At 40.6% G+C, this 27,130-nt stretch overlaps 3 protein-coding genes across 5 annotated transcripts in view; 1 reads left to right on the top strand and 2 right to left on the bottom strand.

Annotated features, from left to right (window-relative positions):
• Positions 1-485: 485 nt before the first annotated feature.
• On the bottom strand, positions 486-4,979 carry tmed7 (transmembrane p24 trafficking protein 7). Its single transcript, XM_010748494.3, has 4 exons — positions 4,846-4,979; positions 4,346-4,546; positions 3,045-3,290; positions 486-2,345 (listed from the first exon to the last, which is right to left on the bottom strand). Exons 2-4 carry the CDS (start codon positions 4,502-4,504, stop codon positions 2,109-2,111), a joined length of 642 nt encoding a protein of 213 aa, XP_010746796.1. The 5' UTR covers positions 4,505-4,546; positions 4,846-4,979; the 3' UTR covers positions 486-2,108.
• A 2,406-nt stretch (positions 4,980-7,385) lies between these two features.
• On the top strand, positions 7,386-17,094 carry LOC104933124 (RNA-binding protein MEX3B). 2 transcript variants are annotated; one of them, XM_027277607.1, is made up of 6 exons: positions 7,386-8,239; positions 9,763-10,001; positions 10,204-10,249; positions 10,420-10,464; positions 12,354-13,096; positions 13,259-17,094. In XM_027277607.1, exons 1-6 carry the CDS (start codon positions 7,582-7,584, stop codon positions 13,667-13,669), a joined length of 2,142 nt encoding a protein of 713 aa, XP_027133408.1. In that variant the 5' UTR covers positions 7,386-7,581; the 3' UTR covers positions 13,670-17,094. The 2 variants fall into 2 exon arrangements, with proteins under 2 accessions (XP_027133408.1, XP_019115472.1); XM_019259927.2 differs by lacking the exon at positions 10,420-10,464 and having other exon boundaries at positions 7,389-8,239.
• Positions 17,095-18,689: 1,595 nt separating this feature from the next.
• LOC104933118 (mothers against decapentaplegic homolog 4) overlaps positions 18,690-27,130 on the bottom strand; it is a 10,007-nt gene continuing 1,566 nt past the window's right edge. The window contains exons 1-10 of one of the 2 annotated variants that reach the window (XM_027277836.1): positions 26,957-27,109; positions 25,470-25,861; positions 24,772-24,946; positions 24,325-24,579; positions 24,074-24,181; positions 23,926-23,976; positions 23,441-23,624; positions 22,862-23,030; positions 22,354-22,492; positions 18,690-21,981 (exon numbers count right to left, since the gene is read on the bottom strand). In XM_027277836.1, coding sequence (XP_027133637.1) covers positions 21,770-21,981; positions 22,354-22,492; positions 22,862-23,030; positions 23,441-23,624; positions 23,926-23,976; positions 24,074-24,181; positions 24,325-24,579; positions 24,772-24,946; positions 25,470-25,709 — 1,533 coding nt within the window. In that variant the 5' untranslated portion in view covers positions 25,710-25,861; positions 26,957-27,109 and the 3' untranslated portion in view covers positions 18,690-21,769. Of the gene's footprint in view, positions 21,982-22,353; positions 22,493-22,861; positions 23,031-23,440; positions 23,625-23,925; positions 23,977-24,073; positions 24,182-24,324; positions 24,580-24,771; positions 24,947-25,469; positions 25,862-26,956; positions 27,110-27,130 lie in introns of those variants that run through there. The other variant, XM_027277835.1, reaches the window with a different exon arrangement.

Here is a 27,130-nt window from a genome sequence, read left to right as displayed (position 1 = left end):
CCCAATAACTTAACAAGTTCCCAGAAGGCCTCACAGCTGAATAAGTCCAACAAAAAAAAAAACGACCTGACAGTGTACAAACCTAAAACTGACAATGAACATGTGGCGAGAGAGGAAAGCATAGCAAATGAAGCCAAGCCAGAATTAATAGAGGGCAATAATAATAATAATAATATATTAGACCCATGTCTACAAACAGGTTTTTGATCTCTCAGTGAAACAAAGTCTGTTATATTTCTAAAATCAGTCACTTTCACTTTCACAGGCAAATCACTATATAATACACAGATATGCTATGTTTCATCTATGCCTGTGTTTAAGACAGTGACCCATGTAGGGAAAATGAACCAAGAAGAGTTTTTGATATATTAGACCCATGTCTACAAACATGTTTTTAATATTTCTAAAATCAGTCACTTTCACTGATGGTGTGCACAGTAAAAATTTCACAGGCAAATCCCTATATAATACACAGATGTGCTATGTTTCATCTATGCCTGTGTTTAAGACAGTGACTTATGTAGGGAAAATGAACCAAGAAGAGTTTTTGTTAATGTTATCCTGCTGACACACAAAAATCAACTTGGATCTTTTTTTTTTAATTATCTGCTTCCCCTGTTATTTTTAATAACTGATAAATAAATGTGCAGTGGGTTGTAAGAACTTTTTTTTAGCTTCTGAACTTTGAGAACTGCTCGCTTAAGAGTTAGAAGATGAAATCAAGAAAAATCACCCACTGTCTTTCGGCGACACAACCAGCTTATCCTAAGCCTGCAACTACTATATGTAGTGCCTGCTGCAGGCTGAAATGTTTAGTGACAATCTTAAGAACACATTAGAAATATTGAAAAACAACTGTGGAAAAAGCCAGATCCACTAATAATAGATTGACAAATTGTTTATATGTTGGGCAAATCTTCCTTCCTGTACCTGTAAGGGATAACATTTGAAATTACAACTCAAAGTTAACAGAATTATCAACAACATTTTGCCAAACATGAATTTTTCAACAGTGCTGTATAAAACCAATATCAGCCCATAAGATAAATAAGTTGTTACAATTCAAACAGCAAAGGCAGAATCTTACATCGCAGGGGAACCAGCAAAAGACAAAGTTTGCTTGCCGGCACTGCCACTTAACACACAAAATGTGTCAATTTCAAACACAATATTAGTAATTTCTTTTTTGTTTCCCACACAGAGTCACATCAGTGTGATAAAGAAGAAGCTTGTCCTGTAATTCTAAGATTTTAGAGACAGAAGAGATAATTCACCTAAAAGCAGTTTTTACCCCAATGTAGAACCTAAAATACAAAAAACTGGCTTCAATTTATTTAAGGAATTGGCTGCAGTCACTAATGGGAGACCATCTGCATCTCTAATTTCAATCCTTCAACCAAAATACAGACCGTTTCAAGCTATTATTAGACAAAGGATGGCTTACTCTCTGTACAGCATACTCGCTTCTAATAACTCATCTAAAATGGCAAAGCTGATAAAAGCAAACACAATATCTAGTTTTTCTCACTTAATACAGTGAGGTTTAATAGCAAAGAAAAAAAAACAAAAAACAATGCAACAGACTTTTCGTAACCGTGCCAATGTGGTTTTAGAGACCCTATGAACTGCAGATAAGGAAAGAGATCCTCAACTCCCGACATTACACACTTAATCACAACTTCCACTCCCCCGGGTTATTTCAGTGCACAGTTTGGGCTGAAAAATGGAACAGATCAGGGAGAGAGGGCATGAGATGAACAAATAAAATAAGAACACATTTAGAAATCATTTCAAATATTTAAGGTTTGTTTTAACTATATGACCAGCAGCTTGAACTGCCTCTAATGAAGAATAGCAACTCTTTCTCCAGGTTCTCGTTTACCCCTCAAAAACATTTCAAATACATATATCCTTTTTTCTCAAGACCCATTTGCATAGAGTTTGTAAGAATACCAGTGCAGAATGAGAATGACGTGTCAGATTGTACGACCTGGCAGTTTGATATGATCTAATTTCAGATCGGCACTGATATTCTTACTCGCTCTAAGCACATGAGCCAAGGTACGGAAAAACAACATGATCGATCAGATCCCAGGGCTCAGAGACTGTTACGATCCGACACGTGTCGTAGTGGTCTTCTTGTCTGAGAAGAAGCTTCTCAGCAGAACCACCTGACTGATGCTGACTACCAGAAGGATAATGGCTTCTCCAATGGACCAGAATGCAACACGGGTGTTGAGGTCCTCTGCCCGGCTGCGTCCCTGGGCCTCACGGAGGCGAAAGTGTGTCTGAGAGTCGATGACCAACTTCAGGGCCTCATGGATGGACACGCAAGCAGATTCCATCTGGAAATGGCAACAAAATAAAAGCGAAAACAGATGTGAGAGATTTATTTGAGGGCTGGAAATTAATAACTAAACAGCTAACAAGAAGATATTTCAAGATTTAAATTGATCATATTCTTATGATTTGGAATCAAGCGTCTAACTAGTTTATTCCTACAAAATATTAAGTGCACTGGTGGAAGCATTTCCTTGTCCACAAGTGCGTGTGATAGTGGCTGCAGAAGCCAGTATAAACATGACAAAGTGTTCAGTTTGGTTCATTCATTACCACACTTGCATGTACTGCAAGGCGTTTTCCTCTTTCACAATATTACATCAACTAATGGGCACAAAAACTTTATAGATTGTCTTAACTGACATAAAATCCAGAACAACTGAGAGTGATGGACTAGTGACAGTAAATCAGTATCTTGTGCTAAGCACTCCCGGACAGGTGTTGACATGATGACGGGTTAAACCTCTTTTCAGGTTAAAAGTGGGTGGGGCTTGCCAAGAAATATGCAGAGACCACCAAACTACATTTAATAATAGGAGCCGCAATGGATGTGGAGATGCGCATCTTCTGGTTTCACCACATTCCATCTTGAGTTATAGATAACATAGATAACATCTTAAGAAACCGACTGAAATGTTCACTTCCTCAAACACAAACATGCAATAGATAAAATTGTGAATCGTCACACACAAGGCAGAGCTCACCTGGGTGAGAGCAGTCACTCTGTTCTCATTGGGGAAGAGTGGGGGGTCATCGCCGACTTGGAAGTCAAAGTAAACTGTCTTGTGTGTGAAGGTGGAGAACTCATTACTGAAGCAGAACTTGTAGGTGCCATTCTTGGCTGCTGCGAAGGTAAAGCTGTCATATTGCTTCTTCATCTCCTTGTAGAGCGTACTGCCATCTGGATCTTCTATACGACAGTCCACATCGTAATGGCCACCGGTCACCACCTAGAAAATATATAGATAGTGACACATTATTATTATTTTTTAAGCCATCATGACTTGTGTCAAGTTGTACAGAACGAAAGAAGAAGGGTAGACAATATAGACAGAACTCCAAAATAGTCAAATGTTGCTGCTCAAGTATTCAATGCTCAAGTCAAGTGTTCAATATCTCAAGATGTGACAGATTTTAGTCATATTTATGCACGGAAATTGTGTTGAATGATGAATAATATAGTGATACAATTATGTCACAATTTATCAGCAGACTACAAATACTAAAATGAATTATTGCTCAGCAAAGACAAATCTAACAAAGGCTAAAGACCAAATACTGCTCTCTCTATCGCAGGTGTCGATAATATGCTGCTTAGTATTAGAGTCTTTTTTTTTAATATGTGCCTTGTACACAGTAACACATATTGCACATTTCTCCTTTCTTACTTTGCACTAAATCAATACTGCCAATTTACTGTACACACTTTTGTACAATATATTTTATTTACTATTGCTATTTTGATATTTTATTATGTATAGTTTGTTCTTTGTATTTTTTTAAATTCTTAAGTTGTTGTCTATCTTCAAAGTGTGTAATGCTTCTGCTACAATGCAATTTCCCAGCTTGGGATAAATAAAGCATGTATGTATGTATGTATGTATGTATCTATCTATCTAATCATTGTTTGCAACTTAAGCTTGTTACTGAGAAAACCCAAATAAAGCCGTACAACAGCGCTGTTATATCACTGGAATATACACCTCAAAACATAAAGAAAAATGCAGAAAAACTGTCACAGATTTATACGTAAATGTGTACAAATCATGACAATACTATGATAGAGACACTCGCTCACTACTGCAGGATTCAGCTTTGGACATTTTTGCTTGTGCATAGAAAATCTACCCCTTTGTGCTAATAACACCTGCATGCAGTGAGTATCCATAACTTCATAAATACATTAGATTTGTAATGTTTGTTTTAGTTAATCATGTATGTGAAGCAGTTCCTAGCCCTGGGGGTGTTTATCCTTGAACAGGACAGTCTGGTTTCTGCCACGCACCTGAAACTCCAGCGTACACTTGGTGCCCATGATGATGTCCTCGTAGAAACACTGCTTGGCGTTGTCTGGCAGCTCAAACGTGAGCTCGGAGCCCAGCACCCACGCACAGAGGAGCTGGGCCCACAGCACCTGAAACAGCACCCGAAAGGATCCGTACATCCTGAAGACCGACCAAGCTTCAAAATAAAAACCTGAGCGGACCTGCCGAGATAAACATTAGCAGACATCAAAATAAAAGCCGAAGCTGCCGGCGTGAAGACAGAAACGGTGACAAAGCAAACCCGGACATTGATGTTAGCAGGTTGTTAGCTCAAAGCTAACTAGCCAGCTGTCGCCCTTTTCTATGTTAAAGACAGAAAACCTCCCGGAATCTGTCACGTTTTCTTACGACTAGTGTATTCATGGATTACAGGCGGATTGCGGCTACTGGCGTTAGAGTGAATTCAAACATTAATCTTTCTTAATTCATCATTTTGTCTCAGCTAGTATTAGCTACTCACCAAGTGCTGCTCACCCGGATGCGACTAGTGCTAAGTAACGTATTACAAACGTGACACGTCATTGGCTGTCAACCGTGAAAGCCCGCCCCCTCTCGCCATCTCTCATTGGTCTAAAAAAAAATATGAGGAAGAGCGCTTGTGAGATCACGTGGGCCACGTCCACATCACATAGGTATCTTCCTTTTTTTTTTGATCCAACGTGGCTGTGGTTAAATGTCAAGCTGCAGCTGACATTTGTGTTGTGTTAAGCAGAGGATGCAATCTATTTAAAAGGCTGGTTTATCTGAAAAAATATATTACAATTAACAAATATACACAAATTCTGAGGTCCAGAACCTAATCATAGATAGGAAGAGGAAGGAAGACTTTATAAATTATTTTTTCACTAAATGTTTTATTAAAAGGCATTTTTAACCCCAAACAGCACAAGGCTCATAGACATACAAATGTGGGGAGAGAGATGGTGGAGTGATGGGCAGCCAGCCAGATCGGCGCCCTGCGAGCAGTTTGGTTTCTTCATGTTGAACCGGCCGCCCTCTGGTTCCCAAGCCAAGTCTCTATGGACTGAGCTACTGAGCTACTAGATAGACTGCTGATAGATAACTTTTTTCAGCCCAAGGACCCCTTGGACGAGAGACAAACAGAACAGAGACCCCCCACATGTGTCAAAGTTTAAGCCTGGCTTATAATAACTTTTATATTTACTTTATTCACCTTTTATTTCACCTTATTAACCTACATATATGTGTTTGTGATTGATAAAAATATTCAGGCATAATGGAATCATTTATAAATAATATATAAATAGCAATAGTTAGTTTAGAAGTAGCTTTTTATTGCATATTCATTCTTGCAGTTTACTCATTATCATTTCTGTTATATTTTTTTAATTCTCACAAATTTTTTGGGTGAAAATTGTCAATTATTATGACAAAAATTGGCGGACCCTTTAGGGGCTCATACAGCATGAGACACAAACGTACATACATTACAAGTTAACCTATACTGCAGTAAAAAACAACAACAAAAAAAACATAATACATCTGCATTTAAATTAAACCTGTGCTAAGTAATTAAATATGTGCATAGAAATTTAACATGTGCAAAGAAGGAATTAAACATTTTACAGAGAAATTAAACCTGTGCTAAGATCTTATCAAATAGAAAACTATATAAAGGTAAAAATAGAAATAACATTTTTATAGCAATAAGAAATAGAACTACAAATAGATATTTAAAAAATGTAAGCTGTAGACACTGAATGAAAGTCACAGCACTAGCTGTGCATATAGCTTCCAGTTATGACACAACTTATTTGTAGTGGCTCTGATTATGTAAAGACCACTGTTCTTATAAGACATGCACTCGTAAGAACTGATTTTATGCATCCCTTTGATTTATCTTGAATTATGAGACCTGCAAGATAATGGGTTTTCTATATTCTCATAATCTATGTACAAGACACTGATGGTACTGGCAAGGAAATGTGTGCAGTAGCAAAATACCAAACATTCACCCTCATGAAGTGACTGTGGTAATAGTAGACAACTTGGCATTTTAAAACGGTGCCTCACAGAAGCAGAGATTTAAAAATCTTTGGAGTAGGATCATTGTGTCACTAGACATAGACCTGACTGTCCTGATGTATTGAAGCTTCTTCCTGTTTCCACCTGAGATGCCACTGCTCCAGCAGACTAGTGCATAGATGGAGGATGGTTATTGCCACACCAGACGTATTGCCATTGTCTAGCACCCCAACAAACCCAACAGCTCACTGTTGTATTCAAAGTTACTCTGTCTTTAAAAGTTGTTTAGGGAATGCTTTGTCCTTTAAAGTTGTGGTGGTACTCAGTTATCTTTAAAAGTATAGTGTGTAAGTTGACAGGAATGAAATACAATATTCATTAGTATGTTTCCATTAGTGTATAATGACCTGGAATACGTGAATCATTGTGTCTTTGTTCCCTAAAATAAGCCCTTTAGATCAACAGAGGCAGCAGGTCCTCATCCACGGAGTCCGTCATGTTGAACCACCATTTTTCTAATGGAAAAAACACTGATCTAAATATGGACTTTTGCTTTTAATGTTAATTGCAGCCTGAGTTGTTCTTATATGCTTGGAAGGAGAGGGTGAGGTGTAGGAGCGTATTCATCTGGTTGCAATCTGCAACTTCACTGCCTAGGTGCCACTAAATCCTACACACTGGACCTTCAAATCAGCATCTAGTTGCTAATGAAGGGACAGCTCTTTGGGGACTTGGGGATACAGCCATGGTAGTTGACATTGTGTAGTTAATATATACTCAATCTTACAGAGTATATAGTAAAAGTATTGCAGCCTCATTGAGTTTACTCCCCCAAAGCGTCGGGGTGTATAACCCATGGCGGGAGGTCACCAATAAGATGTGTTAATATATCATAATTAATTATTCACATGATACTTTGCCTCTGCATGATCATGACTGTGTCATGAGATCATGATGCGCGCTCAGTGCGTCTTCCTGACAGTTGTGAACACGCGTCTGACCCCAAAACCAAATATCGCGAGCGCCTGGGCAGCGCGAGATTACAGTGTAGGGAGGGCTGCATGGAAAGCTGGAAAGACAAAACAAAAGCCACACATTTCAACCAACAGGCGCTGGTCGCTTTTTATTTTTATTTTTTTTGTAAAGACAAATTTGAACAATTATTCGTATCTATTACCATTTAACGGCAATATTACAGAAGTTTTACATCATGCCTAGTAGCACGTCTTTGCTGGAGACCGATGAGGGAGAGTCCGAGGTCCCGCCGCCGCTAGTGCACGCTTTCGCCGGTATGGGCCTTGAGGAGCACCACGGCACCCAGAGCCAGACCCCCGAACAAGCAGATGAGAGCCTCTCCTTTCACCACCACCACCATCACCACCACCATCACCATCTTCCCGCGGTTTCTCATTTCAACCTCCTCGGTACGGTCCTCGACTTGAAGCCGATGCCTTTGCATCGGCCGCCCTCGGGAGATGAAGTGAACATAACAGCAGTGCCCGAGGACGAAGAGCTAGAAGTTGTAGCCGACTCCCCGGGCTGCAGCTCGTTGCTAGCTCAGGCCCACCTCCACCGACACCACCCATCGGTGCAGAGTGGGTCCGTGATGCCGTCCGGGATGGAGCCGCCTCCGCCTCCGCCGCACGTCGAGACGGTGCTGCTGTACAACGGAGACGAGCGGGATGATGTAGTCGTCGGCAGCGCCCTACCACCGGCGAACGGCATGGCGATGCTACCGCCCGGCGTGTACGGGGAGTCGGGCTACGAGGCCGAGCCTTCGCTGTTGAGTCGGCGAAAGAGCGTCAACACGACCGAGTGCGTGGCCGTACCGAGCTCCGAGCACGTCGCAGAAATCGTCGGCAGACAAGGTTTTTATTTTTATTCGTCTCATCGTCTATTTGTTTTCAGTTGAGCTAACTAACGTTAAGATGCTAATGGCAGTTTGGACGAAACTTGGTGGGAAGATAGTTAAAGTAGGCGAAATAACAATAGAAACAGGGCAGGAAATGTAACGGAATGATTGAATTAATACGATATGATGTTAAAATATAAAAACATAAAGTTAATATGAAGCTAAATTGTAGTTTTTTTTTGGTGAGAATTAAACGTTAGCTGACTAACTTGTTGTCAGGGCTAGCGTTGACAAATACGCGGTATTTTATTTTTATTTATAATAACGCGTTATTAAATTAAAGTTTATGTTTATATGTGACAGTTCACTCGTTCTTTTGTAGTTTTAAAAAATAAATACAATTAAACCAAACTATCACTGTGAAAATGTTACAACAGCCGACGGTAGCTTCAAACCAGCTAAGTTAGCCTAGCACTCCTCCTAACTGGGTCAACACCACCCTCCTCAACAAAAGTTTACATCACAACTTTTTTCTTTTTTTTAATCGACTAGCAGGTCCCCCTCTGTGCCTTCTCATCTGGTATGATGGATGTTTTTTGTTTTTAATGTCTGTGCGTTATAGCCGCCAAGAGCCTCTTTCTTTAGCCGTGCCATGTCGAGCTACACCAGCCTTGGCTTTGTCTCGAAGGAGCGCATGAAGAGAGAGCAGTGTGTGTTTGTCACCATCGCTTTGCCACATCAGCTGGAGGTTATAGTTAGCTCCGTGACATAACCCTAAGACTTGAGAGTTGCACTTAAACAAGCCTGGCTTTTCTTAGATGTCCAACGCCTTTTTTTTTAATCTGGGCTTTTACATAAAGTTTACATAGCTCGGTGGTGAGAGTGTTATTATGTCGGATTTGAGAGCAGTTGGGGGAGGGTGCAAAGACTGCAGTGTTGACAACAACAGGAAATGGCTCTGGTAATGATGTTGGGCTCTCAACCACAGCTGAAAGGAATATTTAATGTATAAGCCATGCTACTTTTAAACAGCATTAGTAAATGCAGCGTACTGACATTGCACATGCAGTGATCTTTTATTAGTTCAATTTGAAGATTTCAAGTTTCAAGTCAACGTTATTATCAATGCTCCTATATGTACAGGATATATGGAGAATTTAACAGCACTAAACATGAAATATAAAATACAACATATAAGTAAGGATGTAAAACTATAAAATAGAAATATATACAAGCTAAAAGACATCGGAGAATAGAAAAGACAGTGGCAAGTCCGGAGATATAAATAGCATAAATATGGGAATATTGGAATTCGAATGAACAGTATAAACAGAGTTATCAATATAAATATAAATATGGCAGTATGGACAGAATTTACAGCATAAACTGGTCTTCGGTTTAAAGTATTGCAATTGCAAGTATTAAAGCTTAATATTGTGTGTGTGTGTGTGTGTGTGTTATGTAATACGTTTAAGTTTTAATAACTAAATGGGAAATAATCCAACTTTCCTCCGTCTTTCCCTCGTCTGCCGCCAACAGGCTGTAAGATTAAAGCGCTTCGAGCCAAGACCAACACCTACATTAAGACACCAGTGAGGGGAGAGCAGCCTGTATTTGTTGTGACCGGGCGCAAAGAAGACGTGGCCATGGCTAAGAGGGAGATCCTTTCCGCGGCCGAGCACTTCTCCCTCATCAGAGCCTCCAGAAACAAGACGGGCCCTCTGTCTGCTGTCACCGGTCCAGGGACACCCTCCCTACCTGGACAGACGACCATTCAGGTCAGCAAGCACGTGATTATGAGTCATGGTGTTGTTCAGTGTTAAAGATATAAAAACAGGCATTCTCAAGCAGTGAATCACATCAAGTCTGACTAACTGTTGTGTATGTATTTTTGTTTCACAGAGGAACTCTCTGTGTTTTGTGTTTTTGTTTGGTTGGTCACAAAGTGTGTATAGTTACCCCGTGTCATTGTCTCCACAGGTGCGGGTACCATATCGTGTTGTAGGGCTGGTCGTGGGTCCCAAAGGTGGGTCTTTAATTCATCCTGTTTCACATAACATCATGTTGTAAAGAAAGTTCAGAAGATTTCAGCTTCTTTTTTTTTATAGCATGAATGGAAAATGGGCTGTTGTGTGCCAACATACACCAACAAAGCCAAATTGTAACTTTATACAAATGATATCTTTCGTAATGCAGAACAACAGCAAGTCTCATTTCCTCATCAGGCTCAACATGGAGAGGGTATGTTTGTGTTACACAGTGGAGGGAACATCATGAGTGTTTTAAATAGTTTTGTGGCATAAAGTCAGTTCCCTCAAGATTATTTTATTCACATTAAATCTTTAATATGAAAATAAAACTGTTTATTTTATGGATAATTAATGAGCCACTTTGCTGCAATAGCCTGTACAGAACCGTTTTTTTCTGTTTCTTTTTGAGAATTTAAAGAAAATTTAATTGTCTAACGGATTACCAACTGCGTCTTAAGTTCATTATCTAAAGAGTTTAAATGTGCTCAGCATCAGGATGTAGCAATTAACTGATTCCACAATTAAGCATCAAAGTTTTATAACCATAAATGTTCTGTTACATAATTTTTCCATGTTGTACACTGAGGAAAAATAATATAAAAACGACATTTACTGGCACAACAAGCAGAACATAAAGAAACCTGGTGCACCGTCTTAAAATGCTGTGCAGCAACAAATCAGGTAAGCAAAGTTATGCATGTTGTCACAAGAGCAACTCACCTCAGGGGGGCCGAATTAGCAAAAAAAACAAAACAGATACCCAACATTAAGCTTTGTTTCTACCAAAAAACACAAGTCTCACCAAAATGGCATATTATCCTGTCAAGGAATAACACCTGCATAAGAAATGTTCTCACTTTCTTTTAACAAAAACAAAAAATGTAATAGACAGGATTTTTCTTATACGACATGTAAAATTTTATCAATTAATTCAAATGAAGTATACAAAATACAGTATAACCTCTAATTAAAAGGAAACTCAAGATTTTATACATCTGCAGTGTTAGGAAATAATATATTGTTGCATCGATACTCTGCTCCACTCCAGAAGGTTACATTTTACTCTTTACACTGAGTCGTTAACCCCATGGCCTGTTGACATTTCCACCTCGGTGTCAGAAAGCCTTGGGGTTGATTTGTAAATTGAACTGCAGCCGTTCTCAACCATGTGTCATTAAGTCGGAGAGGGTGACGCAGCGAGCAAAAATGACATCACATTTGAAAATGGTGATGAAACGCTGTGCCAGGCCAGAGACCAGAGGCGGTGAGGAATTTTAATATTTAATTCATATTTGGTGTTTACAAACACTAAGATAAAAACCATCTGTTACTTGCCTATTAATTGTGGCACATCGATTATGCGAATGCACCGCAGGGTTTGTTTCTGTGCTAGTCTTTGTGTGCCGTTAAATGTTGAGCCATACAGTCTTCTTTACAGTTTGGTCAGTTTGGAGATTTCTGTGATTTTTGTTGACCATGTCACTATTTATTATCACATGCCAGTTTGTTGTTTTGTTTTTTTGTTGATGAACGTCATAAAACATGGATTTCTTTGGACGTTGACGCATCACAGTAGGAGATGACTCGGCCCCGTAGCAGCTTTTTTTGAAGGAATAGTTGCAGCTACACCTACACTGGATTGAAACTCACTGTCTCATGGTTGGGTGGTATGTGCTCTCTCCAACTGAGTCACCAGGATGGCCTGCGAGCGCTATAATTATTGCACAGCTGTGCTTCTTCCAGTTTCAATGCTAAATATCATTGTTAGGAAAAAACAAGTGTAATTACTGGAAATGTATAATTTTCTTAACATGGTTGTGTGGTCTTTAGTAATACTCTACTTGGGCGAATATGTCAACTTGACACAATCGGCTCAATCAGTAGCGTGGAAGCAGCAAAGAGTATACAGATCTGCTCTTGACCTTCTCAGAACTATTAATGCGTCACTGTTCTTTCCTTCTTGACACGTAACTATTCATTTCTCTTCTTCCACGTGCAGTTTGTTGATGCTCAGATGAGTATTAGAGTAATGATTCAAACTTTGTGTTCCACCCGCTGTTGTTTTAAGAACAAGGGTTTTGGTTTGGTCATATCTTTCAGGGGCGACCATCAAACGCATTCAGCAACAGACCCACACCTACATTGTGACGCCGAGTCGCGACAAAGAGCCAGTGTTCGAGGTCACCGGCATGCCAGAGAACGTGGACAGGGCGAAGGATGAGATCGAGGCGCACATCGCGCTCCGCACAGGAACCTGCGGAGGCATCGAGGCTCCTGGTGTAGACAACAACGACTTTCAATTCAACGGGACAGACGTCAGCTTTGAGAGTTCTGCTATACCAGTCGGGTTGGGGGAGGCTGGGTGGCTTCATGCCGGTGCATCATCACCGGGTGGTGGCGGCGGCAGCGGGGGTGGCTTGCTGCCAATGAGCGTCAATGGTACTCAGCGAATCAATAGCAATATCAACAGTGGTGTCAGGATGTCTTCCACCTACCGCAACGATAGCTCCAGTTCCCTCGGCAGCGGCTCCAGCTCAGCTGATTCTTTCCACGGCAGTGGGAATGCCAACCGGATGGCCGATTTCAGCCCAACGTGTGCGTTTAATGCCAACGCCAACAACAACAATAGCAACGGCAACAGTGCAAGCTTCTGGTTTGGCGAGAGCCTTCTTCCTGTGGCGTCTGAGGAGCTGGTCACCCTGGGAGTCGGAAGCTCTTCGTCAGGATTTGACCCGTTAACCATCTCCACTGCCCAAGCCCCGCACCCTGGTGCACAGCCACAAATCTGGAGCCCATTTGTGGACCACCAGCCCCCCCAGGCCTTTGAAGCCCGTCAGCCTCAGGTAGGTAGTAATTCACTGAGAGCACACAGCTTGGATGTTTAATATTGCGATTATTGATACAAATAAATCATCCATTGCCCAGATTTTCAGTGATTTCAGTCTTAATCATGAATTTTGAAGATGCTATTTATTTGACAGTAGTCGTCTATTGTTTATCTCCAGACCAGTCAGCCTGGGACGCCCCGGCTCTCTCCAACCTTCTCTGGGACAGAAGCTCTGGAGCACCCTCAGGCCCAGCGCGTTCACCGAGGGCCGCTCAGCTCAGCCGGGACCCTTGATGCCCACAGGTTCCCCTCCTACAGCTCGGCCTTCTCCTCTTCCAGTGAAAGCACCGCCTCCTCTTCCTCCCCTCCTGAGTCCTCTCTCTCCTATCGACCGGGGCTGGGATCAGCAGTGAGAGGACAGGAGATATGTATCCACTGTATGGATAACCAGGTGATTGCTGCCTTGGTTCCCTGCGGCCATAACCTCTTTTGTCTAGATTGTGCCACCCACATATGCCAGGGTCCAGATGCTCTCTGCCCTGTGTGCCTGTCCCCGGTCACACAGGCCATTCAGCTCCGCAATATGTGATTTGAATCCATTTACCTTGATGGCTGATGAGGGATCAGCCTCCCCAACACCTCCAACTTGTAATGTGTGGAGAAATTACAAAACTGACCCCAAATCAGTGTCTAGTTTATGTCCTCACCCTGGTTTTGTCCAAGCTGGTGTTTGGGTGACAAAGGTGAGGAAGAATAGGTGAATAAGGAATGATGTGTAATTACGGCATGTGTCACGGTGTTCAGCCCGTTCATGTGCCTGCTATTGTGAAGTCTTCTTCCATAATTGATTTAATTGATCAATGGGAGGGTTGGAAACCCTCTGTGTAGCATTGGGTGGGGTGGGATATATAAATATATATTTTATTTTTTTTGCTCATCATTCGATTTTGATTTCTCCTCCCTGAAATATCCACGTATCAGTTTCAGCCTACCTATATTTTATTACATTTTTTAATGTACGTGGAATTCTACTCGAAACATGATGTTGGCTTTTGGGTCAAAGTTTTTTTGTTTGTTTTTTTGTCTACATCTCAAAAGTTTTATTCATTTTTAATTTTTTTTTTTTTTTGCTGCTACAGTTTTAATGTGCTAAAATATGGCCCATCCCCATTGCCTCTCTTTTATTGTGTTCACGGCAGGAAACTTTAAGGAAAAGAGAAGAGGTGAGCATGTTTACATATAGTGAACCCCACATATGAATATAAGTGTTCTTCTGGTTACTGCAGAATCTGAATGCCTCCTATAGTAAACTGGATCTGATGTACACATGACACATTACCTTAGCAAATGCCACTCTTATCGCAGATCATTTGCGTCAATATTATCCGGCTAGCGACTTGTATCTGTGCTAATTTAAACAGGATTTCATGTTTACACGCTCCAGATCACAAATCAAATTTTCTTTTGAGCGTACCAGCGCGCAAACGCACACCCACACTAGTTCCAAAGTTGTTACACTCCAACGGCAACCTCTTTGTTGCCTCGGGTTCCTTTCTTTCCCAGATTCGAACCAACAAGTGGTGTAACTCCTTTTTGTTCCGGGAGGTTACACCACTTCACTATCGCCACGTTGCTTTCCATTTCTACTTTTAAAAAGAAATGTTTACGGTAAAACTTGTGCCTGATTCCGTTCTGACTAAACAAAAAGAAACATCTGGTTCGGCGGACACAGTGTTGTTCTGTCTTAAAACAAACTTGTGGCCTTTTTTTGTTTTTTTGGAAAGCCTGTAATTAACTGACACTATCTACAAATTCAGATCGTAGCTCTAAAGAACACAAGCTGACAGACTGAGGTCTTAATGTATTTGTCCAATCTTAAATGAGTCACGGTGAAACAAAGGTTATATCACAGGGATGTTTTCCTTTGCTTCCTATTTTGTTGAGCCTTTCTCTAGTATTTGCCACCTATTGCTTTATCTTTTTTTAGCACCAAACACTCCCATTCATTTTTGTTTCCCCTCATTGTTTTTTTTTTTTTGTTGATATCTCCTTGTTTGGGGAAACCATGTGCTGGTTTTCAGCTAGAAAAGATATGCACAGCTCGTACCTTTGGTAACATTCCTCCTCCCCTTGTTATTGCAGACACTTTAGTAGATGGTGTAAGTATGGCTACTCAATACGGACGAAAGATCTCATATTCTTATTAAACTATGAGGACATCTGGAAGAAATACCCGTACTGTACAGACAACCGGCTCAGCTCTCAGCCTTCTCGGATGTATTCTTTTCTTTCACTTGAACCGCTCCACTCTGTGGCCGTCTCATCGCAGCCATTTTGTTGGTAGGCAGTCAGCAAAATAATTCCATTGAGATGCAAAATTGAGATGATGGCCACCTCATCCGCTTTACCGTTTTTAAATTTAATCCCATGTCTTGTCTACCGGGGCCTATGCAAAAATCATCTCAGTATGTTAACTACTCGAGGACGCACTAGATAAATTAAACTCCTCTGGTTTTAATTAGAGCTCAAACAATCTTGGGCTGAAACTTGTAGACTTCTATCCCTTCTGTTTCGGTCGACCATCATTACCTGCTTTAATGATGAGATGTTTCAATGGTACACACTTTGACTCATGTTTCATCAGCTCATGCTGTCGTCCTATGCCCTACTACCCTCCCCCTCCCTCCATATCTTATCACACTATTGACCAGACGGGACTCCAAACATTCAGATTTTTGTTTTCACCCCCTTCCACGTGTGCATCCGTCCGTTATTCTGCCTGGAAAAGTGAAGAAAAGGTACAAATAGGTGAAAATCATCTCAAATCTTAGCTTTAAACGCCAGTGTCTCTAGACTTTGTTTTACAGGATTTTTTTTCTTAAAGAGTTGACGGACATTTCAAAGGGGAAGCAGCTGGAATGATTTCATCTCGGACTGTGCTGACACTACATAAGGTCAATACTGTTGTTTTACTGTGTGGACATTGGACCGCAGTCCCCTACTTTTAGCATTCCAGCTGTAAACAGTATTTGAGAATTATTCCATCGCTTAGCTCTGTTTCCGAAACGTCGCCTCTTTCATGGACGATTGAGCCGTCTTGAGGAAACGGAACCAAACGAGTCCCAAATGTGCAAAAAAAAAACACCCCACCTGTTTCTGCCCCCTCCAGTCTTCTCTCCGTCCTCTTTATTTGACTTCTCTCAGATCTACGAAGGGTCGATCTTTTTTTTTTTTGCTCTTTCTCCCTCTGAGGGAATGCAATACACTGTCGGCCCTCAGATTATTGACATGGATTTGTGTGTATGTATTATATAATATTACTGTTAATGACTGATGAATATACAGAATTATTTTTATTTTGTTACATTTCATATATATACATAAATATATCTATATTAAAATGTTTACAATAAGATTTTTAAATTTTTTTTTTTTTTTTTTTTTTTTTCTTTTCTGAGTGATTTTAAGTGAATGAAGAGTAGGAAACCCAGAAGTGTTGCAGGAGGGTGTCAGTGCTATCTGCTTGTAGTCTAGTTATTAGTTTACAGTATTGATAATAGTATTGATAGCTGCCGTTTAATCTAGTGGAAAATGGAATGTGCATCACGAGCATGTCTTCATAACGTACCGCCAATGTAAAACGTCACACTGCAACTGTAAAAAGGCCAAGGATTCAAGCTGCCTGTCATGTCTGTACGCCACCAAAATTAAGAACGGTATCCTGTAAAATGTATCTTAGATTATCTATATATAAATACATATATTGTTAAGCTGTACCAACAGTTCAAAGTATTTGCTAATTTTACTACACTTTTGTTTTGTATATGTAGGGGGAGTCTTATGGCATATAAATTCTTCAAATTGAGTCAGGAGTTTAAAAGCAGACTATATTTTATAACGGCCTTTTAAGTTATTGCGGCCAAAGCACTGATATTATATATTTGCTGTAAAGAGAATTTAAGAGTTTTATTTTTCTGATATTAAAGTTACTTAATAAAGACGGTTTCATTTAAAGCCACTTGTGATTTATTCATGGTGTGAAATGCTGTTTTTTAATGTTTGTGCTTACACTTGCAGCATGTTTCACTAACACTGTACATACACTACTTACAAACGTTCTGGATATTCGGCCTGTGGATGAAATTTCAGAGTGCACCTAAAACTCGCTCAGGAACTTAACTTGAACTTCTCTAAACTTATGAATGCACACGTCCAACTGTTCAACGTTTCACTACATGCTGTTCTCCAACAAGGTGATTAACCACAATGAATCGACCACTAGATAGTTCAATGACTGTTTGTGTTTAAGCAGTCTCTCTTCATCGTGCTCTTCACATTTTAACATGAGACCAAGACGGCACCATCAACAGTACCTGGCCAGTGCGAGGCTTCAAACAGGATGTACTCTCAGGGAAGTCGCCGCTGAGCTTCGAGTGTCATCAGCAGGTTTGTAATAAGTCGACTTGTGAACGGCGTGAGATGTCGTCAAGCTGTAATCATTGCTCAAGGTCATGAGTTATGCACAACACTGTTGGCTTTTGTTTTAATCAACTGTTTGAGATGAAGAAATTACCATTGCACGTTTCTACTTTCATGATATCATTGTAGCATGATTTCATTTTTTTTTTACAATTTCACTTGAAAGTCTAATATCCCAAACTTTTTGTGAGTAGTGTATGACCCATGCATTAGCATGCGAGAGCCGTGTAGGACTTTTTTTTTTTTTACTTGTCTACAAATGACTGGGTTAAAGTTTGCAGTTTAAAACAATATAAAGTATAAAAGCCACCATGCCTATATTTACAGCTACTGAAAAGCACTGCGTGGACCTTGTAGTCAGGCGAACGACACAATGAGGGGGTTGAATCTTTTCTGCCTCAGGGCTCTATCAGCATCAAGACAGGAATACTAAAAACTGTGACAGCTCTTTAAGGGATTGTACGAAATCTGTACATACACATCGGCTTGCAGTGTGTGTGTGGATTTAAATCATTTCACATCCTGGTTGAGCCTCAGACCAGGACAGGTTGTGGGTGGGTGGGTGGAGTCATGTTTGAGCTGCACTGAGTCACCAGCCAGCCAGTCAGTCATGTATGTGTACGTGTCCAGCCTTTTCACAGCAGACATTTTGACTTGTGACAGAAGAGAGAGCTCAGTAATAATCCTGAAACGAAAGCAGCCAGAAACATTATTTACACCTGTGTTTTTTCCTGCTGTGCCAAGTCAAAATATCTTTTGTGAAAAGGGGTGTGTGATGTCAGTGAAACTCACTTTTTTTTTCTTTTAAAAAAATCACCTCTGGGTTTATGATGAGTGTAATCACATGTTTGTGCTTTAACTCCTGGTCTCATGATGTTGCTTCTTTCTTTTTGTTGTAATGTGTTATTATCGCAGCTGGAGGATATTTAGACCGGCACAAGGCACTGGGTCAAAGACTGCAAACACATTTCAAGTGGTGCCTGATTCACCGCAGGCCAGTGTGGGCATGTACACTCTATGCACGAGTGCACAGTCTCCCCCCTACTCTCATGTTGTACTTGACACGGCAGACGTTACAGGAAAAGCCTTGTTACAGTTACCTTGTTGAGAAAACACACACACAGCACCACTTAGAGAATACCACTCCATGTTTAATTACAGACTCTCACATAAGAAATACAAGTAAAATTTATATCTGCAATCTGTCATAGTAGTCAACATCAACTCGTGTGAGCTGTGTCTTCAGGCTCCTATAATAACTGCAAGTTATATAAAAACATCTGTCCACCTTGAAGCACAACAGAATATAAACAGATTATTTCTGCAGACATTGAGTCCTTTCAGTAACATATAATCATAAAATATTCTGTTTCCTGCCATTCAGTCAATCGGATGCATAATTATGTGAATAAATCCCTGATGTAGGATAAACTTCTTTTTTTTTGACAATACTAAATCAAATTAAAGTGAAATAATCAAAAGATAGCACAGAGAGGATGGGGCAAAGCAAAATGGATCATTTCCTGTGACAAAAAGACCCCAAATTTCAACCTATCAAATCCAATTTGTCTTTTTCCAGTCCTACTGTAACCCACCAAGAGAGCATTATTAAAAAAACAAACATCTATTGATGAACTTAAACACAAAATATATATTTTTTTAAAATAGTGTTATATTGCAACTGATGGCCAGAAGACAAACACATACTGTACGGCAGTTTGTGAGAAATAACCACGAACAGATGTTTGTGGGTTAATGAAATTTGGATTCCTATTTGATTACGTGTAATCTATAACAAATGCTTTTTTTAAAAAAAAACAGTAACTGAATGAATCACATGCAGCACAGGGCAGAGGAGTGGAGAGGATTCATTCAAATCAAATTATTTCTGTTTGCGTCAAACTAACTAACATCTGTGAGGGAGAGGCCGCACACTAATAACTCATAAGTTACTACTATATCTATACAAAAGAAAGTGATGGGAGTAACCTTCTGTGATGAGTTTAGAATTAAACTGGGTTGTTTGTGTGCCTTTGACGCTGTTCTCATACACAAGTATACAGCATGTGCTGGTTTCTTACTCTCCTCACGTTTTACCTGCGTGATACAGGACAAGTGAAGTACTCGACTTTTAAAAAGTGGGTAGGCATAAAAAGGGGGTCCATTTGCCATTAAAATTCATGCAGACATTGACATGCGTTTCAAAAACAAAGTTATTTACATGGATTAAAAAGAGCGAAAGAGAGAGAGAGAGTAAAGAAAAACTGCAATCAAAAGAGAAAAAGACCGCAACTCAGAGCAGTCAAAAGAAAACCTACAGATGTGTGTACATTTCTAGAGCGAAAGGGCAGATTCATAAAAAAAAAAAGAAAAAAAAAAAGGTGTCTTAGTGTTACATATGTTTTCAACACAAATGCATCACAATTTTGCCACTGCTCACAATCCTAAAGAAAAAACAAACCAACCTAATTCACTCCCTTATTCATTATCGCAGGACAACCACCTCAAAATAAGGGTTAACGAGAAAAAAAAAGTAAAGTGCTAAAAAATATGATACAAATCAATTAATAAAAGTAACAAAATAAAAACCAAGAAAATATATCAATATTGCTGGGAAACCGTTTTAAATTCTCTTATCTTTGTCCGTAAACAAGAGACCTGGATCAAGTAGTATATAAGCGGGCTGCAAGTCATAAGATATTTAAGTACAATGATTCTCAACTAGACTGTTGGGTACACTTGGTATAAAATGGAAGTGAATACAATTAAAAAAAACCTCCTAATTAACACAACTGGGGCAAAGTCCAGCAGCTGACTGGACTCCTCGCTCCCATGATCATGCTAGACTCACAGTATGTTTCTGAGCACTATGGTTTGGCCAAAGCATCGATAAACCCTGTTCATTGTACTGTGACTGAATCTCAGACATCAAACATCAACCGTCGGCCTCTTCTCTGCTCTCTTACCTCAATCTTATTGAACCAAAAAGCATCCCAGCTCTTTTTTCCCTTTTCATTTCTTTTGCTTTTCAGTGTGAAAGTGAGAAAAGCCAAACAGTTTGCACAAGGCGTATGAGATTCATCTTCTGTGGCAGCATAAAAGAGGGCCTTCTCCAAAAAAACAAAAAAAACAGTAACCATACCTGGTGACCCATGATGATCACTTAAATGAGCGTCCTGTCATCGTCTCGAGTGAAGAACTGATGGTCACAGTAAGTTAGTGAAAACAGATATCATGTCACCAAGCAGTAATTTTTTCTTGATGTCCTAACGCTCCTAAAGAAAAAAACCTGCATTAGTGTAGCTGTGACGTGTGGAGAAAGACATTCAACCTCAACTTGAGGCTCTGCGTTTAGTCCAAAATCTTGTTTAATTGTGACAGAGGGGAAAAAAAAAACAGATGTCATCGGTAACCCACCAAGCCTACAGTCAGTTTATGAGGTCCAAACCCGTAGTTTGACAACACCTGACCTAGAAGACTCCACAGACCTGACCTTGTTTCAGTTCAGAGGTTGGAAATTAACTTCAGGCATGTCATTTCTGGCTGGCTGTGAATGTCTCGTATGCCCGGATCCAGCTGGGTAGTCCCCAACCCCGCTCGCGGCTGAGAGGCAGCGACGATCAGCATGATGTCGAGCAGAGCGCTGCTGCTTCTCTGCTCAGCCTGACGGTTGACTGAACTCGCTTGTCATCCCCAGGTGTAAAGCAGTCTGTTGAAAGCTTGGATGGAGACTGACACAACAGAAAAACAGCAGTACTCAGATGTCCTTGTATTGTTCAGTGAATCTAAATGTCAGTCAGTAGTCGGTGGTTGTGGACTCTAGGGACGACGAGTAGTCGGTGTACATTCCAGTTTCATGGGATCTGCAGGTCATCGATGTGCATGTTTGCAGTGCTTCAGAACTGTAGCTGCATGTGGCGTCTTTCTCTAGTCCTACAGATCATTCCAGTCATCACAAATCAAAGCCATCTATCAAAAATATAAAGAAATATATCTTTAATATATGGCTTTGGCTTATTTTAGTGTCACTCTTGTTTAAAAAGTAAAATTAGGGGCCACAGTGCACAAAGGTGCTTCAAACACACCTCAAAGTATTTTTTCATGTGGGACAGCGTCGCAGCTGCTCCACCCTCCATGCAAAAGTTCACTGAGGAAGACTTTCCATTGCCACTGTATGTCGCAGCTGATACTGCGTCTATAAAAAAAGATCTCAGTCCAGAGGTTGCGGGTCTGCTATAGGCATAGTGTGCAGAACCTCATCCAGTAACTGTAGAGCTCTGTGCAGGTGGATCTCGATCCAGCAGGGGGTCTCCTTGATGCTCTGACGCGGGTAGTCTGGCCCCCAGCCCTTGACGAAACTCATCCTAAGAATACACAGACGCCGGAGGTCGTCTACCCCGATACCGGCTGCTGCTGAGAGACCTGAGGGGAGGAGGAGAGGGACGGGTCAGTGCGATGCTGCTGCATGTGGGAGACAAACTTAACAACAGATGTGCTTTTTGTTCAAACTGGAAGGGATATTCATAAACAAAGCGTGATTTTAAGTGAGTTATCAGGTTTTTTGATGATACAGTAACAAACATTGATAACTAAAGTCGCTGGTTGCAGCTTCTCAAATGTTAATATTTGCTGATTTACTTTTCTTTCTTTTTTAATTGTTGCAGCCCTGCTATTATTTTTTGTTTTAATGCAGATTGAGCATTTTCTTTTCCATATAACTTGCATCACGAGCCTGACTCAGAGCTCTCCTCTGCCTCTATGTGTGCGTCTGAACCTGTGGTTACAGTATCTTACTAATAGCTGGAGCTATCCCTCCTACTGATCCAGGTCCAGGTATATTTCCAGCCACAGCAGCTGCCTGGGCTGCAGCTGCTGCTTGAGCCGTGGCAGCCTGCTGTTGCATCTGTCTGTGGCACTGACGAAGGTCAAACACCTGGCAGGAGAGAAGAGAGCCTGTAAACACTGTACATTCAGCAGCAATTAACCCCCCCCCACTCCCCGCACAGGAGAAACGTAACCACAGCAGGCTGCCAATTGGGGAGAATCTCAGTAAGAGCTGGGCTGAGTGAAAATATTTGATTACCGCTAGTGAAAGACGAGCGAGAAAGACGTGAAAGTGTGGCAGCGGGGGGAACGTTTCCTGTGAAATACACACAACTGCTATATGAAACCAATGTCAATAAAGGAAAAGGATGTTTGCAGCTTGCACTCAAACGGAAAAAGAACATTTTATGAAATGTCAACCTTGAGTGATGTCCTCTTTTTTTTCTTTTTTTTTTTAAACAGTCCAATGAATCCCTACCTTGATGTAAGCGCTGGGGTAGATTTTGTGAACGGCGTCTCCCGGGGCTCGGCCTGCCTCTCTGTCTAGGTAGTAGCTCTGAACAAACACGGCGTGGTCGCTGAGGCATCGCACCCACACGTCTCCTTCGCCCTTGCACTCCAGCTGAACTCCTTTGCCAATATGAAGCCTGGGAGAGAGTTTTATTGGAAACACACACGGCTTGGTTTACATTTAATAAATCAGACCTAACTGCATCATCTGTGTCGCTAATGCTGAATGTTAAAAATGTTTTCCACGTCACAGCTGCTGAAATGTTTTTCACATTCTCGCCTCGCGTTCTTTGTGATTATGCTGGTAGAATAAAAAAATGCAAACAATAAGAGCGCTGCGGGCAGCAAGCTGGTCTACAGCCACCTTTCAACAAACAGAAAGGAACAGAAGTGTAAAAAGTCTTCTGATTTTTATCTTAAATAAACATGTGTCCAACTTAGACATGTAGATACACAACTATGCAAGCTTGTTTATGGCTCAGATATAATAAAGTAAAGCTGTAATTTGAGTCACTACATTCGCTCTGAATACTGAGAGTCACCTTACCTCGCTCTCTCAATAGCCTCAGTGCGATGTACGTTGCTGAGCTGGCCTAAACAGAACCGGTCTCCTCCTGACGGGTCCACATATCCGTCCACTGTCACAATGGGGCAAGAGGAGGGGACCTTGAACGTCTCGCCGACCTGAACGTCCATCTCAAAATACGCAATGGAGCACCAGTAGTCGGGAGCTGAAACAGAGGGAGGATGATACAGTGATTGCAAAATGATAAAAGAGCAGCATGATGATATTTTGAAGCAGTTTGTTCATCATAGAAAATACTGAAAAACTGCAGTACTTTAAGACATCCTATAACATAAGGGTAACATTAATTTACTGTAATCAAACTGAGCATATTAACTTTATATCTAACGTAGCCTTCAAATTTTAGAGGCAGATATATGTGGCGACTCATCAACAAACATGTACTGTTAATCAAATATATTCACATTTCTTTTAACATATCATGTCTGAAGTAATTGTGTTCTCACCTGGATGATTGGATATAGGAGGCTGAAAGGCGAGCTCGTTATGCACAGGCCCTGAGAGGAGCAGAGAGTAATGTCAGTGATCGTTCGCTTTGCAAATTATTTTTTCTTTTTTGATTAATTTAGAGCTGTAGTAGCAGTGTGCACTTACAATAGTGCGTTGGATGTGGCATGGGAGGGTGGTGCTGTAGATGACCGTTGGTGTGGTGGGGTATGTTGGGGGTGAAGTTGCTGTTCCTGGACCAGGTTGTGCTTGCGCCTGAGCAGAAAAGGAAAGCAGAAGTCAGAGAGACGTGTCGACCACTCAAACTACAAACTCTACAGCTTCAACGGTCAACTACAAACGCATACTGCATGTACGGACGTAAGCACACACAGAAATATTTCACAACTGTATCTTACTGCCTGATCCAGCAGCGATGGCAGGGAAGGACGACGATGTGCCAGAGGTGGAGGCCTCAGCGGGTGGGAGCAGGTTTGGCGTCGCATAGGATTCAGAGGGTGCCGGGCGGCTGCCGGATGGGGGGTGCTGGATGGTCTGGATGGAGTGGCCTCCCTCTATGGAGGGCAGACTCTGTGGTCCGTCAAAATCGTACTCATCCTTAACCATGCTGAGTGCTGAGCTAGGTCCACTGGTCAGAGTCAGTCCTGATAAGTCTGTGGACAGAGAGAAAGAATAGATTAGTGACTCACAACGGCAACTTCTTGTCTACTGTACTAATAAATATCTCTTGTGGTGGAGACTAAAACAAATGTTATCTAGAACAATTGCTAAAAATGTTGACATGAATCTCCTCCTTTAAAAAAGCAGCTTTTGGTCTCAGTTCACCTCAACTCTCTGATACTCACCTATGCCAGGAGACACCACTCTCTCGTAGTGATAGGGGTTGACGCACACGTTGTCGCACTTGAGGTCGAAGGCAAACTGGCAGTATTTAACATGCTTCAGTTCATTCTTGTGCAGGTCAGGCCAACGCCACAGCCGGGCATAGATGACATGAGGGAACCCTTTACGTCCAGCCACCTGGAAACAAGAAAACAACAACAGTTATCAGACCGCAGCTTGTTTTTCCACCGATGTGGGTGAGTGACATGTTGCGACTAGAGAAATAAACACTGGTCGAAATGGCTTTAGCTCAACTTGTAGAAAGATTTCAACATGATTCATATAGATTTATGTGCCTTGACAGCCAGAAAACTATTTTGATAACTAATCAGTGCTTTTTTCAGCATCTCAAATGTGACGATTTGAATCCTTTTTTTTTTGCATTAGATCGTGGTAAACTGAATCTCTCTGGGGGTTTTTGAGAGTCAGTCAGACAAACTAAGCAATATGAAGATGTGTCCTCGTGCTCTGGGAAGTTACAATGAGGATTTCATGACAAAATAATAATCTATAATGTACTGAAAATAGTCATTAGTTGCAGGCCTAGATGTTACTGTAGGTGAAAAAGACACTTACTGGTAAGACGAGGTAAAAACAATAAAATAATACACACATGGTAGAAGCATCCTTCATATTTATGTACCCGTGTGTCACATCCTACCTGCAGCCGTCCATCCAGCGTCCTCTGAATGGTCACACACTTGCTGGGATGGGCTCCATTGGTGGTAATGGCCGTGATGAGGGAGTCGAGCTCGTCTTTTTTCTCCTTGAGTTTCTTCACCAGGCTCTCGATGGCCCGCTTTGCGAACGTCTCGCTCTCGCCGCCCTGCCTGTGACACATCAGGCTGTGCACGATGCTCAGACAGGCGTCGTTGCTCGTCGGTGTGTTGGTGATGGACATCGTGACTTTCTGTGTCTTGACTGTGTGACTTTCTTTAGATTATTATATTATGTCATTCACAGAGTTTCACATAATCAGGAAGCCCCGGAGCGGAGAAAAATCCTCAACGTGGGTTGATAGTGGAGGGATTTAGCCGTGGTTGAGGCAAAGATCTGAAAAGAAGAGATAACATGCATCTTAATGAGAGTTTTATTAGATTAGATTAGATATACTTTATTCATCAGCAGCAGTGGAACGTGTAGCATACACTACAGAATGAGAAAAAAGTAGAAAAGGCAACAAAAAAACCACAATAAACAGACAGAAATATCTATAACCTACAATAAACACGAAAAACAACCTTCAAAACAGACAAGTACCGAGGATAAAAGTGGCATGATATATAAAAAGAGTATTGTGATGTAAAGTGACCATAGTGTAAGAAATATTGCAAAACAAAGTGACCGTGACACAAATAATAACATTATTACTACACATTATTATTTATGTGTCAATAAGATAATATAATTCAACAACAACACAAACTAGAGCCTCTAAAAAATGAGCACAAAGTTGAATCAACACAACTCTATGAGACTTTAAAGCAAAACTTAAAACCTACATGTAAGATTATAAGGATTTAAATCGTTGTAGTTTATTAAAAAAATAAAATAAAATCAGCCAAAACATGAGCTGTATCTAAATGATTTTTAATCTTTCATTTAAAATAGATGCTGTCGGCTGCTGCTATGTCACTGTTGAGTTGTATCTGAGCAAATACAGCTATAAAAACGTTAAAAACACACAAAAAACACATTAAAAACACTAGAAAACACATCAAAAACACTAGAAAAACACTAACAAACACATTAAAAACACTATAAAAACATTAAAAACACTATAAAAACATTAAAAACACTATAAAAACATTAAAAACACACATTAAAACACATTAAAAACATTAAAAACACTTAAAAACATTAAAAACACTTAAAAACACATTAAAAACACTATAAAAACATTAAAAACACATTAAAAACACTAAAAAACACATTAAAAACACTATAAAAACATTAAAAACACTTAAAAACACATTAAAAACACTATAAAAACATTAAAAACACACTATAAACACATTAAAAACACACATTAAAAACATTAAAAACACAATGTTTCTGGCTGGCAGGAGGCATGAAGCACAAACTATAAAGGCTCCAGTTACCGAAGTTATTAGCTCGTATATCTGTATAATAATAACGGTAGCTCACCAACGAGTCAAAGACATGACGAAGCAGCGACTTTAACATTTGTAGCCGAGTTGAGAAAAGCCCGGGGCGGTTTTATTTTTTATTCCGGAGGTAAAAACAGATTTCAGTAGGTGTGCCTCGTAGCTAGCTAGCGGCGCCACTCTGGCTGCCGTTAGTTCAGGAAACACACGGAGC

This window comes from Larimichthys crocea, chromosome III (genome assembly GCF_000972845.2).
Source record: "Larimichthys crocea isolate SSNF chromosome III, L_crocea_2.0, whole genome shotgun sequence".
Classification (NCBI taxonomy): domain Eukaryota; kingdom Metazoa; phylum Chordata; class Actinopteri; family Sciaenidae; genus Larimichthys; species Larimichthys crocea.
Note: the sequence above shows the minus strand (reverse complement) of the source record. Positions and strands in the feature narration are given on the sequence as shown.

Coding starts and splice junctions, on each gene's coding strand:
- tmed7 (XM_010748494.3), bottom strand. CDS start 4,504: ATGTACGGATCCTTTCGGGTGCTGTTTCAGGTGCTGTGGGCCCAGCTC. Junction 3,291..4,345: donor AGTGTACGCTGGAGTTTCAG/GTGCGTGGCAGA, acceptor TATATTTTCTAG/GTGGTGACCGGTGGCCATTA. Junction 2,346..3,044: donor GAGTGACTGCTCTCACCCAG/GTGAGCTCTGCC, acceptor TGCCATTTCCAG/ATGGAATCTGCTTGCGTGTC.
- LOC104933124 (XM_027277607.1), top strand. CDS start 7,582: ATGCCTAGTAGCACGTCTTTGCTGGAGACCGATGAGGGAGAGTCCGAG. Junction 8,240..9,762: donor AGAAATCGTCGGCAGACAAG/GTTTTTATTTTT, acceptor TGCCGCCAACAG/GCTGTAAGATTAAAGCGCTT. Junction 13,097..13,258: donor TTGAAGCCCGTCAGCCTCAG/GTAGGTAGTAAT, acceptor GTTTATCTCCAG/ACCAGTCAGCCTGGGACGCC.